Source organism: Corapipo altera, unplaced genomic scaffold, assembly GCF_003945725.1.
Source record: "Corapipo altera isolate COAL_440 unplaced genomic scaffold, ASM394572v1 23, whole genome shotgun sequence".
NCBI lineage: Eukaryota > Metazoa > Chordata > Aves > Passeriformes > Pipridae > Corapipo > Corapipo altera.
In genome coordinates this window covers 18,405,323-18,423,448 of record NW_020884878.1, presented here as the reverse complement: position 1 = coordinate 18,423,448, position 18,126 = coordinate 18,405,323, and the positions used below count along the sequence as shown (strand labels likewise).

Here is an 18,126-nt window from a genome sequence, read left to right as displayed (position 1 = left end):
CCATCAGTGCGAGAGCACGTGACACTAGATAGACCACTTAGTCTTGGATGCCAATAAGACATCCTGAAATTATCTAGTCTTGAGAATAGAATGTTTTTGGGCAATCATGGTTTGTTGGAAATGCTCCTCATTATGATGCTTGAAAGGTTGACATACATATCTCCAATACTGGTTCCACACTGTGAAAGGAGGTTTTGGTATCAAGACCTTTGTTTACGAGTAGGAATTTCAGTGCTATGCCTCTTCCTCATATCAAAATATGGAGTTTCAATATGCATGGAGTTGAATGGCTGGCAGTGCTAGACCATTCTTCTTCTTTACCTGTGAAGGGGGTCATTGACTTACAGAGGACTTTACAGAACAGACTTGGATTCTCAGCCCTCATTCTTTCAGGCCTGTACCTTGTACTAATACAACAGTTCCAGTAATTTTGGATTATTTACTATAAACAAAAGTAGCCTGGCTCCTGACTTTTTTTTTTTAAGGTTTACTTGATAAAACTGCCAAGGACTTTTTTCCTCAGTCAGTCCTACATTTGCTGCTCATAATAATCCTGGGCTCAGTGTTTAAATCTGGATAGGTTACTTGCTGCTGTTTAAATAGCTGGATTTTTGGTTGCAGTAAATGGCTGATTAATCCTCTTCATACTGTTTCCTTTCTGAATGCATTATTCCTGTGGATCTAAGTTTCTTCCAAAAGAAGCTTCTGAGGCTTTATTTAAATATGGGACTTGAATTCCTTTTCTTCTTTCTAGAACCTTATGTTTCTAAACATAGAGAGATGTGAGACAGGACCAAGCAGAACAGAGCTATGATGTTGCCAGAGTAGTGGACAAGTATGTTTGTCTTCTGTATCTTATATTACTTTCGGGCACAGTCCATCTTTTTGATTGAGTGTATTGATGTATGTTGGTTATGGAAAGGTGAAACAAAAAGCAGCATATTCCAGTTCGCACAGTGGCAACACGGATGTGCTTTATGTAAATGCAGTGAGATAGCCAGAGATCATCCAACCCAGGGAACAAAGACACGGGGAACAAAGACACATTTAGTCTGCAAAGCCTATTCTTTGCTGAAGTGTAAGTGTACATTCCTGTACTCACTGAAGCAGTGTTCCTATCTGAGCTCTACAATACACTACAGCCTGAAAAGCAAGGTGTAAGCCTTTTACATGCTATAATAGAGTTTGCCACAGAGAAACAGGGACTACACAGCTGGTTGTTTGATCATCTGTGCAGGATCTGCCTTATGGCACTACAGAATAGGTTTTTTTCACTCTTTCTAACCATTGATCTTTGTTAAAGAGACAAAGTGTGCTGGGCTTGTTTTCATCAGCTTTTGTTTGTTGCTGCAAACAAAAAGGGAACTGTTGAGAGCTGTATTCAGTGTTGGCAATGAAGATCCCACTTTTTCTTTCCCATTGTCTTCTTCAATTTGCTAGCTAGTAACAGCATATAAAAAACTGCCCTCTGCCTTCTCACACAATTGTCCTGAAACATTTTGGTGTGCCTGCACCCAGAAGAGTATTCAATCAGTTATTAAACCTGATGTAGCTAGTATAGTTTGTTGCTGAATTATAGCTAGAACACCCCTAAAAATGCTATTTTAATTTTAAGAAAATTATTTTGGAGCCTGTCTTACCAATCTAATTCTCAAATGTTGCTAGGGAAATGGAAGGCTGGGCAGAGAAGCAGTAACTGAAATGCGTGTGATTTCAAAGAATACTGTACCCATGAGCATACTTGTGTCCACACTGGTTGGACACACTAAGACTCTTCTCCCCTGATTGCCATTTTGCCTCTTTTGCCAAGAGGCAAAAGGCTTGGTTCTTCTGCCACCCCTTCCTGCCGCTGAGGAACAGCAGTGAACAAGGGCCAGTAAGACAGACCCACCCCAAGGGGCTGCCAGGCTTAATCCGTGGGTGATTCCAATGTGTTCCAAGTGCCATGTAGGACTTCCAGCTGTGCAAGTGTTCTAGCTCAACCCTTTGCAGCTCCCCTTCCTTGTTTGTTTGGGGTTTTTCCCCCCCTCTTTACTAGCAAGGAAGCTCTTCAAGTGGATGGGGAGCAGAGCCAGCCCAGGGCTCAGGAGGAACAATGACCAAAATGCAGCTTGTAAATCAAAACCTCCTGAGGGGCTGCTACTAAAAGGAGATCAGAGAGAATTCCTATGCCAATAGGCATCTGGATTTTCCCCACCCCCCGTCGAAGCTACTAAATTTCTGGCCTATCAGCATGGCAGGCGGCAGGGAAGCACGGGCACGGAGAGCTGTATAGGGCACAGCCAGTACCGTAGTGCTGCAGGACTGATCAGAGCTGCACCTCTCATCATCACACCAATGACATGGGTCAGGGAGCCCCAAAGAGATGAAAGGGATAAAGCCAAGTGCTGGGGAGCGGCTCTATCAGAGCATGTGTGCCCCAGCCAGAACATCACATGGGCTGGCAGGCTCCCTCCATTGACCCACCCTTGCTAACCTCTAGCCAGCTGGTGATAGTGCAGGAAGGGTTGTTTACAGTTTATTACGACGTTTGAGTTTACATGTTATGGCAGCCTCACATGAGGTATTAGGAAGCAGCCACTATTATGAAGGGCTTGATGGAAGAGCTGAATTCTGAGCTGGCCCTGGAGAGCCCTGGCCACAAGAAATTAACCAGCTAGGTGTCGTTTTACATTCAGTTGCTGGGGACCAGGAATTGGGAGGGGACAGGGAGGAACCTCTCTGGTCTCTGGAACATGACTTTGAGTAGTTGTAGTTTGGGGAATCAGATACAGCCTCTTGAGTCTCATGTGGCATGCAACCACCAGAGATTTTTACCCCTGGGAGTATCTATGGCTGAAAAAGCCCACTTAAAAGAGTACACTGACTTCCTGCCTGGGCAACATGTGTAATCTTTTTTTATGAGCATCTGGAATGTTCATGGTAAATGAGGAGGAACAGTGTGTTATTTACCTGTATGTACAGGTCTATACTGGCAGACCATATATATTCAAATGGACATAGGACATTTGTCAGCTGCACCGCCCTGGGTATTTAAACAGTATTGTTGGAAGTGTTTTACATTTGAAGGGAGCTTTATATGAATCTATCAAAAGCAGATGCCAGAGGTAATATACATGTCCGAAGAACTAGGGTGAGACAGGGCACATATACACCAGGCACAGTTTGAGGGTAACATGGAATTTCCATTTTAAGATTCTCTTGCCAACCTAAATTCTATCTGTTCCTTTGAAGAGACATTTTGGAAAGCGTAAAAATTTTAGACTGAGTATGCCACAGTGGTAGCACTTTAAAAACAGCAAATCATCTAACTCTCCAACAAACAACTTGCTTGTGAAAAAATTAGCATCTCCCCCCCAAATATTTATTTTTTTGCAAAGTTTTTGAGATTACTAATTTTTAAGTCTTGGCAGGTGAGACCTGGGTCATGTTCAGGTCATCATGCGGAACAGGTGCAGACCACCCCAAAGCACCTCACAAACCACAACAGACAAGAGGTCCTCAGGGTGTGTCAGATCACAAATGAATGGGCCCAATATTCAGGTACCCCCCAGATATTGCTCCTGCCCTCACCCGAAACCATCTCTTAGAAACTCCAGGAAGGTGAAAGAGCTGGATGGAAACACCAGTCCCTCTGAAAATGGACTCAGCACCCTCTTTCCTTGTATTTGCCCACCCTCAGTACGCTGGCTGGGAGCCTTGCAGTTTGCATGTGGAAACCAATAGGCAGGATCTGTCAGCTGAACTTAGACATTTGGCAGACATGGTTTCAGTTGCAGGACTCTTGGATCATAGCTCTGAGGAACAAAAGTCTTAAGTGTATCTCTGAGCACTTCTTCTCTCAGCAACTTCCCATCTTGGTGCATTTTCCTTCTCTAAAGAAACTTTCAAGGTTTCCTCCTACAGGGAAAGCCTTTAGTACTTCAAGCCAGTGGGGAGGGCTAAGGTCTTAAGATAGCTAAAGCTAGAATAGAAAACATCTCCCCATTTCCATTCCCCCTTGCACCTGCTTTCTCATTCTCATTTTCCCAGCTCAACCACCCAGCATTCAAATACACAGCAGTTCCTCCACCTTATCCTCCACTTCCGCACCAACTGTCCAGCCATTTTGGAGAGTGTGGCCTTTGTGTCACCAAAGTAACTCCTAGAAGGAACGCTGCACTGCCAAGACAACCAAGAAGTGTTCCAGAAGAGATCCCCAAAGGCTGCCAGACTTTAAGCCACAGGGTTTGGCACTTGGCCCTCAGCATGCGTAGTCTCTGACCCCCAGTTCTCTTTGTGTTAGCCTGGGAGCAGGAGAGTGGGTGCTGACAGTTTTTCTCCTGGCTTTGGGTGGGCCAGGGGGCCTTTCAGCTGCACTTGCAGGATTTCACCACCATGTTGGAGAGCTGCTCCACCTTGGGGTTCCTCCCAACATAGTACAAGATAGTGAGCGGCTCCAGGTCCTGGGGCACACAGCAGGGTGAAGCAGATGCCTCAGGGTTCAGCGTGTTGTATAAACCCAGAACCTGCAGAAACAAAGTAAATGTGGTGACAAAGTCAGGAATATGTTTAAGTTGGTTGAGGACAGGATGGGGCTGCAAAGTCAATAGGCCTCTAGATGTTTGGAGTATGCTCATCAGAGGGTACTTCCCTGAATTGAGGAATACTCCCCTGTCACTTCCTGATCATGGCCTGCTTCTAAAGGATCTCACCTGCCCTGGCCTGACTTTTATGACTTTGTTTTTTAACTGTAATAGCCTGTGACTGATGCCTAAGGGTTGAAGGAGTACAAGTAGTTGTCTCCTTTCATCTCTAATTTGGTAGAGCAGAATGTCACAATTTTTGCTTTTAACAAGGCTGGGTGTAACCAGCCTGGGGCCACGTTGTTTTGGATTCTATAAAGAAACCAGAAGAAAGAGTATCAGTGCGCTTATTTCAACCAACATCTCCAGATAGCATTGGACAGATCCCAGTCCTCTCAAGTATCCACAATTCCCTTCCAGCTTTGAACTGTCTGATGCCTTCCCCCTCCACTCCATCCTCCAAGTCATTACACCATAATGCAGGAGCCAGGAGTGTGTCCTGTGGGACGCCACTGGATTCTTCCTCCCAGCTGGCCCCAGCCCACAGATGACTGTACACTGCAGCCATATAACCACTACAAAACAGTTGCCATGTTTCTTGCCAGAGGTGACCACTTCTCTGCAGTACACAGCTTCTTGAGTTGCGGCACCAAAACATGATCTCACCTGCTCTACTGTGGTCTCTTTAGTGCTTAGCTGGTATAAATGACAGGGTTTGGCACATTGTATTTTAACTACTTTACAGTCTTTGGGGGTGGGAAATCCGAAGGATACATCCTGTTCTATCATCCAGATCCATGTAAACACAGTTATTGTGGCAAAAACTCTCTGGCATACTGAGCAAAGTACCCCTGGCTGTACCACATGCTCTGGGGCTGCTCTACTCAACAGCAGGTTAAACAGACTGGTGAGAAGTCGTCTTTTCACCATGTTCTTCCTAGCTGGTGCTGGCAAGCTGTCAGCAGCTATATTGTTCTAAAGGTTTCTGTGATCACTTCACTGACCTTAATGCTTGACTGTTTCCTCTCTTGCTCAAGAACGGAACATTAGGAACCATTCTAAAATCTACTTTCTCTCACACTGATTCTGTCCAGTTATCTACTAGAGAGCTTCTCAGGACAACCAGATGGTAAAGCTACATGCCCATTACCCTTTCAAAGCTGTTCATTCCCTTGCTTTGTCTTGTGCTTAATGCCCAGCATCTGTTCACTCCTTCATTCCCACAAATCAGCTGCTCCCACTGATATTAGTCCTTGAGCTTCAGTGAACCTTACTGCTGTGCAGACTCTCAAGCTGTCAAGAAAATGTTAGCATCTTTTCTGCAATATCACCTTTACCTAGTCATCTATTCTTCAGCTGAAAGTGCTTTTTCCAGTAATTCTTTTAGTGAAATCTGAAGCTAAGTTGCTAGTGAGCTGTTGCATTATCTGGATTGCTGCCTTTTCTCTTCTGTGGACAGCAGCACAGGATTTTCCTCTGGCTTTTCCTGCTTTAGCAGTGGACTGACTGATCCTTAGTCTGTCTTCTCTTCTTGATACTTTTCCAATGCCTGTGCTCTTCTGTTGCTTTTATTTTCTTCACTCTAGCCAGGCTCAGATTGTATTCTTCCCAAAGACTGACCAGTCTACTCATGTTAAAGACAGGTTATGTGTAAATTACCTAAAGACATTGCTTTCTGCCAGTTTTTACTCACAAATCTCACTGCCTAATAGGTTCCTCCCTGTTGTAGGTCAGGTATAAATCCTACTGGAAAGGATACCTGTGCAGAAAGGAGATCTTACTGAATGGCTGTATTCACTTCTAGACAGGGACATGGACTTCCCTTCACTTTTGGGCTACAGCTGCCCCTGTGGTAGCAAATGGCAGGCATGTGCCATTGCACAACAGTTTTGCATTACAACCTGGCACAGAGCATAGAGAAATCCTTTATCCAGTGCAAACAGCAAGAGAAATTTAGGCAGAATTGATGTTTGGTGTGAACAATTCAGTTAATACTATGGCCACTGCCAAATAAGTACCCTAAAACCATCAGTCCTGCTGTTTCACATCTTATCCAAGAGACAACAGCATCCTTCTCCTCAACATTTGCCTGAAAGCTCAGACTCAGTATTGACTCCAAAGGAAGCACATTCTTCCTCCTGAACCACCTAGGCTTTTTTCTGCAGTTTCCTTGGAATGGTTTTTACAAATATTGATCTGAACTGCTTTTGCTGCTTTGAAGATACTAGATATTGATCAGACTTAAGGAGGAAGGGGGAACCACAGCCACAAGCCTTGACAGGATAATATAATGGATGTACCGTGCTGCGAGTGGTGTCTGCGCTGCGGAGGTACGGACAAGGGCCCGAACAAAAGTTAGCAAAGTAGCCCTTAGGCTCATGGACCCATTTCCAGCCAAGGTCCTGTCGGAAGTCAATGTACAGAGGACGCACGCAGCAGTTCTCCTCCAGGTTCCTGAAACACAGTATTGGAACACAATGAATGCAAAGGGGGGCCTTATATGTGACTGCACGATGCAACTTCCCAAGCAGAAGGACTAGTATCAGCAGTGCCCAGCGGGATGTGATGTTTGCATGCGCCAAGTGCAGAGGAGCGGCACAGGCAAGCGGTAGTGGGGCAGCTCAGCAGCCTGGCACAGCTTGTGCCTGCTGGCAGGCAGCTTGCCCACCACCCCAGGGAGGCAGCACCCAGCTGCTCTAGCAACCAAAAGGGGGCTGCTGCAGATCCCTGCCCACACTGGGCTCCAGGAAGGTGCTTGCAAGTCTCTTTGAGCCAGGGGCTCAGCCAGAAGCACATTGCAACTCTGCTGAAATGGCCAGCATCCCCTTCTAGGACACCACGAGGAATAGCTGGCCAAGCTGTGCTCCTCATGCGGCCCTTCTGGCACCATGGTGACCCACAACCCCCTTGGAAGAGCTCTGCCTTTCCCAGAGGCATGGAGTCTCACCAGGCTTACCCACCTCAGGCATAGGATCCAGGCATGATTCTCACTTACCGGAAACAGTAGTTGGTATCCAGGGCCCGTTTCTTTCTCTGGCCTCCCAACACTGGGCTCTCCAGTCGATGTGAGGGTAACATCATCAAGATGAGGTGGGGATTATGCAAGTCTTTCTGCTTCTTCAGGCGCCCCAAGTCCCCACGGCCATAGTCATCCTCACTGTCAATGCCTTCAGAGAAAAAGAGGATCCACAAAAAAGAAATCAACATGGAAGTGGAGGATGCAACAAGACTTTTCAATGCATTTAACACTCTCTTGAACCAGGTGAAAGGGATTCAGGCACCACGTTTGCTTACTCTGGGACTTCTTCCCTCACAGAGACCCCTTTATTTCTGGTGAATTTGACTGCTGCAGGCCTGAAATAGAGGCTTACCCGCCACCTGTTTTACCATTTGCAAACTGCTGGTGGGGCCATTAATCCATCCCACTCACTCCTGGCTTTTGTCCCAGGACAGGCAGAAAGATGAATGGTTTAAAGAAGATGTCAGATAATTGGCACTCGGCAGAACAGCCTCAGAAATGGAGCCTGTGGGGGCCAGTGGCTGCTGCCCAGGGCTGCAAGCCAGGAGGTTCCTAGTTCTTAGGCCAGCCAAGCCACTGACTCTCTGAGCCACCTCACACGGGATGCCTAACTTCCGTGTGTTTCAGTCACCCTAACTGGAAAGCAGAGCCTCTGTGGAAACCTGAGAAGGCATCAAGCTGAACTTCCCAGAGAGACACTGTAATGCAAAATTATTCCTTTCTGCAGACACCCATGCAAGCCCACCCAGCTTGCTCTTACTTTCTTCCTTTTGTAACCTATGTATATAGCGGATATGCCCATATAATGAACATGCAAACCCAGATGTGTATGCTTTAAGACAAATGTTGCACAGTGTAAAATGCTCAAATATTCAAAGCAAGACCTAATTTTTTCTTTAGATGCTCCAGGCTTTCCCTTCCCCAACAGCCTCCCCTGACCCAGCTCTTTATCACCTTTGAACTTGATCTCCAGGACCTCATGCAAACTCTCCAAGATGTCCCCGTTGGGCTGAAAAGTATGGCAAGGACAATGTATGCTAATTTCCAGGCCAAGGTTGGACTCTGCAAAGAAGACGACTCTGTGAGAAACAGTCTTTCTCAGCTGCAACAGCTCCTGGCACAAGGAAGTCTCACGGAGGACATGTACTGTGCTAATTTCTAGACAGTGGGCTAGTTTCAAAGTCAGGGATGCTATCAGAGTTGAGGAATGGAAGCTGCTTGGGAAAGGGGAATAGGAAGCAAAATCCTCCAATTTCACCTGTGCCAAAAGCCTTGCTCTTGTTAAAGGGAACCTTCTGGGTAGGTAAGAAGAGTGCTCCTGGTTACATTTTTTTTAGGCTATTCAACATAAATTTTGACTTTGTGAGCTTCAGGGAGCTCCACTAGAAAAAAAATATTTTTAATAGCTGGCTTGTGGTTGTCTGTTAAATCAGTTTTGCCATCCTTGGTACCTCTATTATCTGGCTTCTGGCTAGTGTCTGAAGGAGAGATCTGAAAATAAGCAAGTTGGATATGGACAAGTAATTTCATTGGAAGCATTCTTCTCAGCAGCTGCAACCTCCTGTTTTGTTGAACTGCTAGCGGTCTAAGTCACACAGACTTTCCAGAGGCAAGTCTATTTTCATAATAACTTCCTGGACCAGTCATGCTGTGTGGGCCTGACTAAAGGAACATAAGACTCTTATGAAAGCTCCTTTTTTATGTTGTGCCATGAATTAAAACATCTGGCTCCCTGGGCATTGACAAGGTGCCTAGCACCTTTTTTCCTCAGCGCTATATATATTCTCTAATGTCTTGTCAGCTAGTGTGCCTACCCAGAGCTCACTGCAGTTCCAGCCCTGAACTCCAGCCATCAGGACACAACTTGATTGCTTGAAATAGGAGAAGCCTGCAAGCCCACAGCTTACCCTTCCAGGGAGCGGCTGCTTGCCAGTACCTGCATTCCAGTCTTCAGTGGCACCTAACTTCTATCTGTGAGGCCAGTCCAGCTGTGAGTCATGATGCCTTATGCTCCAGCTGTGAATGGGGTCAGTGTTCTTGCTAGGAGCTGCCCCATAACTATCTGCAGAGGTATGTTCTCTGCAGTGTTCAAGCCTCCACGTGTCTTATGTATGTCAGCTTCACCTTTATAGCTGACAAGCTGTAAACAGCTAAATAAGCCAGGATCCTTGCTGCTTTTTCCCCTACTATATTTGCTCTAATCCACATGAAAATTAAAGCAGAGCATTCCTCATTTTCTAAGTATTACAGATTATAGTCTAGACAAGCAGAGGGGTCCCCTCTGGGCTTAGAATTGAACCAAAAGAAGTTTCAGCATCTCTCAGTGAAAACAGTTTCCTCCTCCAGTTCTGATTCAACCGACAGAGCTACACAGTGGGGCCTCCAGGGCAGAGCTAGGAATCTAGCAAACGTCACACATTGAGGAAGCTCTCCGGAGGAAGGCTTGTTCTCAGACTGAAAGAAGCTGACCTCTATGTGAACCAAGCTCCTGCAACTAGGGGAGCAGAGAGATACTCCTGTCAACATGGATCCACATTTCTATGGATGCCTTGGCACCCGGTCCAGCTAAGACCCCTACCTCTGTGCAGAAGCCACTCACGCACAGTCTCGGTGACATCAAAGGACAGCCACTCAGGGGAGCCCCGTGTCTGCACATTCCTGCCACTGAGGTACCGCTGCTTCGCTATGTGCTCATCCGGACGAAGGATCTGTGTCAGGAGGAGTGGTAGAAAAAATCAGCCAGTGCCGTGCATAAATAAGGGGTAGTCTTCAGGCCTTTTTCTTCCATTTGCTAAAAACTAATTCAGAAGGTTGGTCCTGGCAAGTGAGACACCAGGAATACCCTGGCACAGGTAAGAAGGACATGCTTCAAATCAACCTGAAGTCCAAAGAACTACGCGACCCTGATTTCTGTGTCCTAAGCAGCCTATCTCAATTCAGCATTGTTTGGGGGCACACATCCAGAGGCAGAAGCATACAGCCATTGACCTAAGGGGTGGGTTTGTTTCAGTATACACCTGTGGGATGTGGATCTGGATTTCAGAGTAGAACCAGCAATGGACAATAGAGCATCTGGCCACAGATCCCTTGCCCAGCACGCCTATTTACTGAGTCCTCACTGTGGTGTTTTCAAGTTTTCTACTCTCTTCAACTTCTATCAAAACACACCAGGGTTGATCGTTTGGACACCTCTCCCTCTGTTCTGACATCTCTTCCCATTTCCAGACAACCGCAGCCTGTTCTGCGGGACACCAGGTTGACTCCACAGAGCACTGAACTTACAGAGAAGCTCTGAGATTGCCTCCTTGTCAGTTGTGTCATCTGGTACAGAATTGCTCTGACCTTTGAAGCTTCCAAGAAGTCCTCAAGAGCTACCACCCACAGGGCAATTTTAGAGGCACTCTTACAGCAAAGTGGACGGACACGAGCCTGCGGGAATGTGCTGCCCAGATGCTAAACTATACCATGAGTTGGGTGGTCCACTCTGGCCTAAGACCACTTCCAAGCCTGAACCAGACCTTATTCTGCCAGAGGAGTCCATAAATTCAAAGCAAGCTCCAGATAAGTACCTGGATTAACAGTGACCTGAACTGTGTCCCTGAGGAGCTGCTGCTGAAGGGAACATTGAAAGCAAGCACTACTTTTCTAGTAAGTCAGAGACAAGACAGAGAGCTCCACCCATTGGATTAGTACCAATTGTACTGTGACAGCCAAAGGAACAAAACTGCCAAGGGACCTATGCATGCAGATGTGGCAGAAGGGTCAGGGCTGCTCCACTTGTGAGGAGCTCCCCTTCCAAACCCCTTCTCCGTGCAGCAAAGAGCTGCGGTGGGCACCATGCCAGGATGCCCAATGCAGACAGCCAATGTGAGTGGGAAAAGGACAGCATCACATTGTAAAAGGGAAGAAAGGTGACTATCACTACATATGCTGGAAGAAGCCTGGGTTACAGCATTCAATTTCTTCTCCCTCTCTTCTGTGGCTCTGCACATATCAACTGAGGCAACCATTAAGGAGACAAGCTATTCTGGGCTCAGGCACTGGGGAAGGTAATAATAATACCCACCTGGAAAAGCTCGATGCGTTGCTCACTGCGTTTAGAGCTTGGGTTGGGCACACGCAGCACACGAAACTCAGCTCGGAATAAGTTGGTGCTGTTCTTCTCTGCCGAAGACACATTAAAGCGGAACACATTGGAGGTGACCCCTTTTGGACAAATTCCCAACTCATCTAGGAGAAAGAAATAGAGAGACTGAGAACCACAGCTCTGAGAGACAGGATCTCAAATAAATATTGTTTGAAAAAGAGCTTTCCAGTAAGACCTGTCACTGAAACATCTTGCCACCTGTGAAGCATGGCTATCTAGATGAAGATAACACAGGATGAATTCACTCACATTTCCTCTACATTGCAACATTTTGCATATATACCCACTACTGCCACTGTTATTTTAATGCCACAAGACAGAGAATCAGTAGAGATTGACCACAGTATATTTATTATTGTCTCCTAACTACTCATCAAATATTTCTAATGCTAATGAGTCAGCTGCATCCAAAACAACAACCCCAGCACAGACAATGGGGCAACTTCACTTGCAGTTAGTGGGGCCTATTCCCAACAATGAGGATGGTGTGATTCTGCTCATGATAGAGACATGAAGCCACACAGGAGGTGATCCAACTGTTGCTGAATCTTAGTTTTACAAACCTTGACACTGTCTCCTAGAATGGAAGCCAGCCAATGTCTACAAAGCATGAGGCGTGGAAGACTCTTAAGGGCAGCAACTACCCAATGTGTACTGAAAGAAGTGGGTTTTAAGATCAGCTCTCACTCATGACCTGGAGAATGAATTAATGAATAGTGCTAGGCCTGTGGACATCAGACACATGGGCAGTAAATAACACAGCAATCCTCTACCTTCATGTGTGCCTGCTAAACACAAAAATCCGTTTTACATATGCTTCAAAAGAGAGTAGGTAAAAGCTGTGCAGTCCAGACTCCTCAAGAGAAAATAAGGCTCTTCAATGGGACCATTTTGGTCTCGTGGAAGTCTTTGTTGTTGCTGTTGTTCCTTTCCTATTGACCTGATTAGCCTTCAAGGCTCTAGCATCATGAAGGCTTCCTGCAGACAAGACACAACAGCTCCTGCTCTACACCCACATGCAGGTTTGTTTGCAGCCCTACAGAGCCTCTCATATGACCTCTGAATGTTGTCCAGTGCAACACAGCTGATATTTGTTTCTAAACAAACAAAAAGAAACAGAAAGAAAAACTTATCACCTGTTCCCAGACATGGTTCCAGACTCTGACAAATAGACAAGAAGCCCTAGCTGGAGTAACCTTCAAATTACATTCCTAGAGTTCTGCAGGCCTCTCTTTTCACACCACCATCATCCCCCCTGAGAAACAGCTTCTGAAGATGGGCTAGTGTGAAACAGCAACAGAGCGCAGAGGTTCACTTCCCATGCCAAATTCTGATTTGAGCAACACGGATGCACTTCCAGAGTCACATCCATGAAGGTGAAGGTTTTCCTGTTGAGCTACACTCGGATTCAGCAAGCAGGAGCCTGCCAGTTTTCAAGGATGTGTTCTTAGGGTGATGAAATTTTACTCAATAAGCTAATGACCACATGCTCGCATTGGGCTTTAACTGGAGGAGGTTTTGTCATTAGTGCTACTGAATAGAACAGCTCTCCCATATGGGAAAGTCTCTGGCTGTTATTGAAGAGATGGCTGTTCACTAATGCCAGGAGACCAAACCCCACTGCAGCCATGAGCTGGTACGCTCAGCCCAACATCCCTGCAGTGCAGAATACACCAAGCCACACACAGACACCTGCTGTGGAGATTCCACCTGTGACCAGTTCTAGGTTTGATGCCACAGAAAAGCCCAGCAGAAAACCCAAGCTCTCATTAAACGCCAGACATCTTCCTAGCTGAAGTCTAACACCGATAACTATTCTGTGTCCTAAACCTAGGCAGATACTGTGTTTTAATACTTCCTGAAGCTGTCTTGCACTCCTAGCCCTATTAACAGTGCTGTTAACAACATGCTCTTCCACTTCAGACCTGCCTGTCCCTAAGGAGTTGTCGTCGTTGCAGTGGTCAATAAAAGAAAATACATAGACAGTCTAGTTCCAAGCAACAAGACAGGAGAAGAAAGAACTTTTATTGTAACAGAACACTGACTCTTATAGCCCTTGGCATAACATACATGTTAAAACTACCATTGGTGTTTTTTCATAAACATACATCACAACTGGCTGCCCTGCATCACACCATGATGATTCAGCGTTTACAGAGTTACAGTGACTTGTTTAGCTCTGTCTTCCTTCCAACAGACCTGCTGTCAACCCTGACAAGGAGTGTCTCAAAAATCATCAGAAATGCCTTTCTACATCAGACCAGTGGTCAGTCAAGCTCAAGATGTTTCCAGCAGTAGTGCTTTATGTGACAATCTGTTTAGAGACTGCAGATCTGGTCCTACAGCACAGTGTAGATGAGAGACAAATAATTTAGAGTGTATCATCTCCTTAAGATTTTTTGCTAAATTAGGCAGCCATGGTGGCAAGACATTACTGTATCTACTGTATTTCGCCTACTGTCCCCACATTACTTTCTACCTAAAAGGGGAGTCCCTTTTAGGGTGCTGGTCTTGGGAGACCTTCCCAGTGAAAACAGTAATAGCTCTCTTACCTTCCCTATGAAGCTTCATGTTCTCTTTGCATCACTGAGGGCTTGTTCCCAGGGTACAGAGATGGAGCTGTGACCTGTGTTTCACTCTAAACCACTGTGAGGCTGGAGCCTGCTTCTCATAGCAGGGTGTTCAGGATATAGGTCTCATTCCCAGGAAACTGACAATTTTGAGGCAGTTTTTTTTGCACAAGGTCACAGGCAAAAGCAGCAAGGGGATTTTTCAGGGAACTTGGTCCAGTCCCAGCTGAGGTGTGTTAATCACACTGGAATCCAGACATGTTCACCTACCAGCACAGAACAAAGCCTGGTGACAGTATTTCTGCAAGCTCTTCCAGTCCACAACACTCAGTGGCAGTAACCAAGCCTGGACACAGTGAATCTGTGACACCCTGTGCAGCCATGCCAGGCTATGTCTCATATGACAGGATGCATCCTCACAACTAGACTGTGCTATTACTGTGTAGCCCAGAGCTGTTCACTGCACAAATGATGAGACCAGTAGCCTCTCAGTGTGGATAATGTGATACAGGGATCAGGTTCTTTTGTGAGCTTCCATCTTCCTATCACTGCTGTCAACAAGGTGGAGGTTCACCATATACTGCCAATCCAGCAGAAACACCTGCTGTTTCTGGCCAGCCCCAGGAAGGATGATGGCTCTGCAGTTCAAGTTTGATGAGAAGGAAAGGCAGGCTGTCTGTGAGCAGGTATTGCCTTGCTCTATATTACACCACTGAATCACCAAGGTGTTTCATGCCAAAGCTGCACAACTTTGGAGAAAAAAACCTGATCCATCTGGAACTCTGCAGGTGGCAGGTCTTGAGAAAAGAGATGCTTGGCCCCAGTGACCCATGACTTTAATTGCCTTGTGTCTCAAGCTGCCTTGGAAAATGGCATGTGTTTTTCCTCAGGAAGGTAAGCGAAAAGCCATGAGCAGGACTGTTGCAGATGCTCTCTAAGTTTGAATCTAATCAAGTTAAAGGGGTCTGATCCCTATGAGTTTTAGGAGATCCCTAAAGTGAACGGCTGGTCAAAAGGGAATTATTCTCTGAAACAAAGTCCCTTATAATTCAGGCAATGTGCCTGAGAGGCACAGGAGGAAGACTATTCCATGAGTCACCAAACAGCTCAGAGAAAGGATGTGGAACCTGGTCCTGAATATCTGTCCTTCCTAGAAGGATATACTTCCTATTTTTGCTCCTCAGCTCTCCTCACTTTTGAGCCTTCAGACTTTGAGAAGCATGGGTTCTCTGAGCCAATGAGCCGCTTGACTAATAATCTGGAGCTAGAACAGTTCGTGTGAGTGTGCACGCATTTCAGACTTGTCTGTATCATCCTTGCAGTTCCTTCAATGGAGCGGTCCTCCCCTCTCCCTCCCCCCCAGAGGAGACTGGCTTTAGCTCAGCATGCTCTGAGATCACCGCCTGGCACAGTGACAGAGTCATGGGAAAGTTGAACACCAGCCACTTCTGAAGACACAGGGCCAAATTCAGCCATGGTGTAAGCAACGAAACTCCCCAGGTTTCAAAAGGAGCGCTTGACACCACGATATGTCTAGAGCTAATCTCTCCCAGTATGACCAAATTCTAAAATTCTGAGTCGTGGCATCTACATTACCCACTCCCAGAAATTTAATCTCAGCACTACTTAGTCTTTTGAACTCACTGCTCCAGTGTCCTATGGGGACATGGGACAGAATCATTCATTTACATAGGCATTTTCCCCAACCCACAGTCCATGCTCACCGTTCCTTATTCTGCATCACTTTTTCAATTCTCTTTCCCCTCAATCTTATCTAAATTCACTCCTTTGACTTCATCTGCTGCTGTTGTGCTTTCAGTTTCCTTCCCCAAAACACATGGGTGTGTAGCATGGCTGTACTATTTCACAGACACTTGGTTTCCCCATATGTTTAGAATTTCACAAATGACACTTCAGTAGGTCAAAAATGTTGAAATACAGGTAAGGTGCTATACCCTGAGCACTTTCTGTTCCTTGAGTCTTGGTGTCTCCTGAGCTACGAGCTAATCATGACCACACGGAGTGCAGTCTGCTAGAGATCAAGTAAAATTTGTTGCATTACCACATTGCAGCTCATCATATCTCAAGATTAACATAAACCTGGTAGAGTAACTGCATTTTGACACTGCCTACACCAGTCACAGCTCCTCCCCAGAACTGCTGGTGTTCCAGTCGTGTCCCCAGGACTGCACTAAGTCATAGGAGAACACCCTGCATAGTGGTATGACTGCAACTTCCAATCCCAAGGAATCCCAAGCACAGACCAAAATGATTGCTTGTGCCTACATGTGCTCAGCATCTGCAATCTGTTTTGGGTTCATGTCTGCTCAGTCTCTGTCTTCACTCAGCTTCTGCACCTGAATCTGTTTAGTGTCCACATCTGGGCCTGCTCATCATCCTCTCCACACCTGCTCAACATCTGCCGTGTTTTCCCAATGCCTGTGTTCTAATGGGGGTCCCTTTCACATCACTGTCTGCTTTACACCTGCTCAGAACTCGTGTTCTTCTCTACTCGCTCTCTGAACCCTCACACTAACCGAGTAATATCCTCGTCAGTGTCCTCCAAGCAGAGTCTCTTCAGAGTGCCTCTCCACCTTCTCTACTGCCGGCGCGGGTGCTCCACGGACCGGACAGGTTGCCTGTCTCTCTGCGGCAGGCGCTGGAGCTTCAGCAAGGAGGAGTTCCTCTACCTGCTCGTCACCCAAACACCAGACCTGCGACTCCTCCCAGCCCGGTGCGCAGCGTTCACCTCCACACCCGCGTTGCCTCCTCCCCTACTGCCTTCCCACCTCACGGCTTTCCCTGCCCGCCTTGTCCAGATTTCAGGGTTCTAGGCACGGGTTCCGCTCGCCGCTGCCGGTCGGGGTATGGGCCGCCGCTGCTCCCGGCCCCCGCCACCCGAGCCCCGCGCCGTCCCGCCGGTGGTCCGAGCGCCGCCGTCGCACCGCGGCTTCCCCCCGCCCTGGCCCCCGCTCGCCCCCGCACCCGAGCGCACGGGCAGGCAGAGACGCGCCCCCCGCCCGCCTCCGCCCTGCCGGGAAAGCGGCCCCTTCCACGGGGGCCTGGCGCCCCTCCGGCCCGGCCGGTCGCCCCTCCTCCGCGCCCGGGATCCCGGGCAGCGTGCCCCGCGGGCGCGGCACCCCAGCCGGCACGGGGGGAGCCCCGCACTTACTGTGCTCGGGGAGGCCCTGGATCATGTCAAATTTATGAATCTCTTTGGCATAGTATTCGGACTCGGTGTTGTCCTGAGAGCAGCTCTCCTCCTTCTCCTCCTCCATCTCCTCCAGCAGCTCCCGAGTGCTGTTATAGAGGGCCAGGATCTGGTAGGGGACATGGGCCGGCCCCACAGTCTCCGGGGGGCTGGTGAGCCGCAGCTTACTCAGGATCTGGCCCCGGATGGCCTCCACCCTCTTCTTCTTGATGTGATCCAGGTCCAAGGTGGTGCAGGAGGACAGCGAGAGGCTCACGGTGGCGAAGCTCAGTAGGGAGAGCAGCACCAGAGCTCTTTGCACGTACATCTTCATGTGCGAGGGGGCGGCGGCCGGGGCGCCCAGTAGGGACCCCCGAGCGGCGGCGAGCGAGCGCGGGTGACCGGGTGGTGTGCTGGCGGCAGCCTCCCCAAATCCCGCAGGCTGAGGCTTGGCGAGGAGGTGCATGAACTCACTGCGCCGTGCGCGACTCAGGACTTCCAGGAAGAGCTGGCAGCGCTCCGCAAGGAGAAGCTGCAGGCGCCGTGCCTCGCCGCGCCGCGCTCCTTCCCCATGCGCCGCCCCGCTCCCCGCGGAGCCGGGGGCGCCCCGCCGCGCCGCGCCGCCGCACGTGTCA

General features: G+C 47.8%; 1 protein-coding gene across 1 annotated transcript; it reads right to left on the bottom strand.

Moving 5' to 3' along the window:
- Positions 1-3,055: 3,055 nt before the first annotated feature.
- TGFB3 (transforming growth factor beta 3) lies at positions 3,056-18,072 on the bottom strand. Its single transcript, XM_027637928.1, has 7 exons — positions 17,474-18,072; positions 11,651-11,814; positions 10,163-10,292; positions 8,539-8,646; positions 7,561-7,732; positions 6,866-7,019; positions 3,056-4,508 (listed from the first exon to the last, which is right to left on the bottom strand). The coding sequence occupies exons 1-7, from the start codon at positions 17,955-17,957 to the stop codon at positions 4,350-4,352; spliced, it is 1,371 nt and encodes a 456-aa protein (XP_027493729.1). The 5' UTR covers positions 17,958-18,072; the 3' UTR covers positions 3,056-4,349.
- Positions 18,073-18,126: the final 54 nt, after the last annotated feature.

Excerpts from the sequence above, each read along its gene's own strand:
- TGFB3 (XM_027637928.1), bottom strand. The coding sequence starts at position 17,957 with ATGCACCTCCTCGCCAAGCCTCAGCCTGCGGGATTTGGGGAGGCTGCC. Across the intron at positions 8,647-10,162 it reads TGAGTGGCTTCTGCACAGAG|AGTCCAACCTTGGCCTGGAA; the intron begins GTAGGGGTCTTA and ends TCTTCTTTGCAG. Across the intron at positions 7,733-8,538 it reads CCTGGAGATCAAGTTCAAAG|GCATTGACAGTGAGGATGAC; the intron begins GTGATAAAGAGC and ends TTTTCTCTGAAG.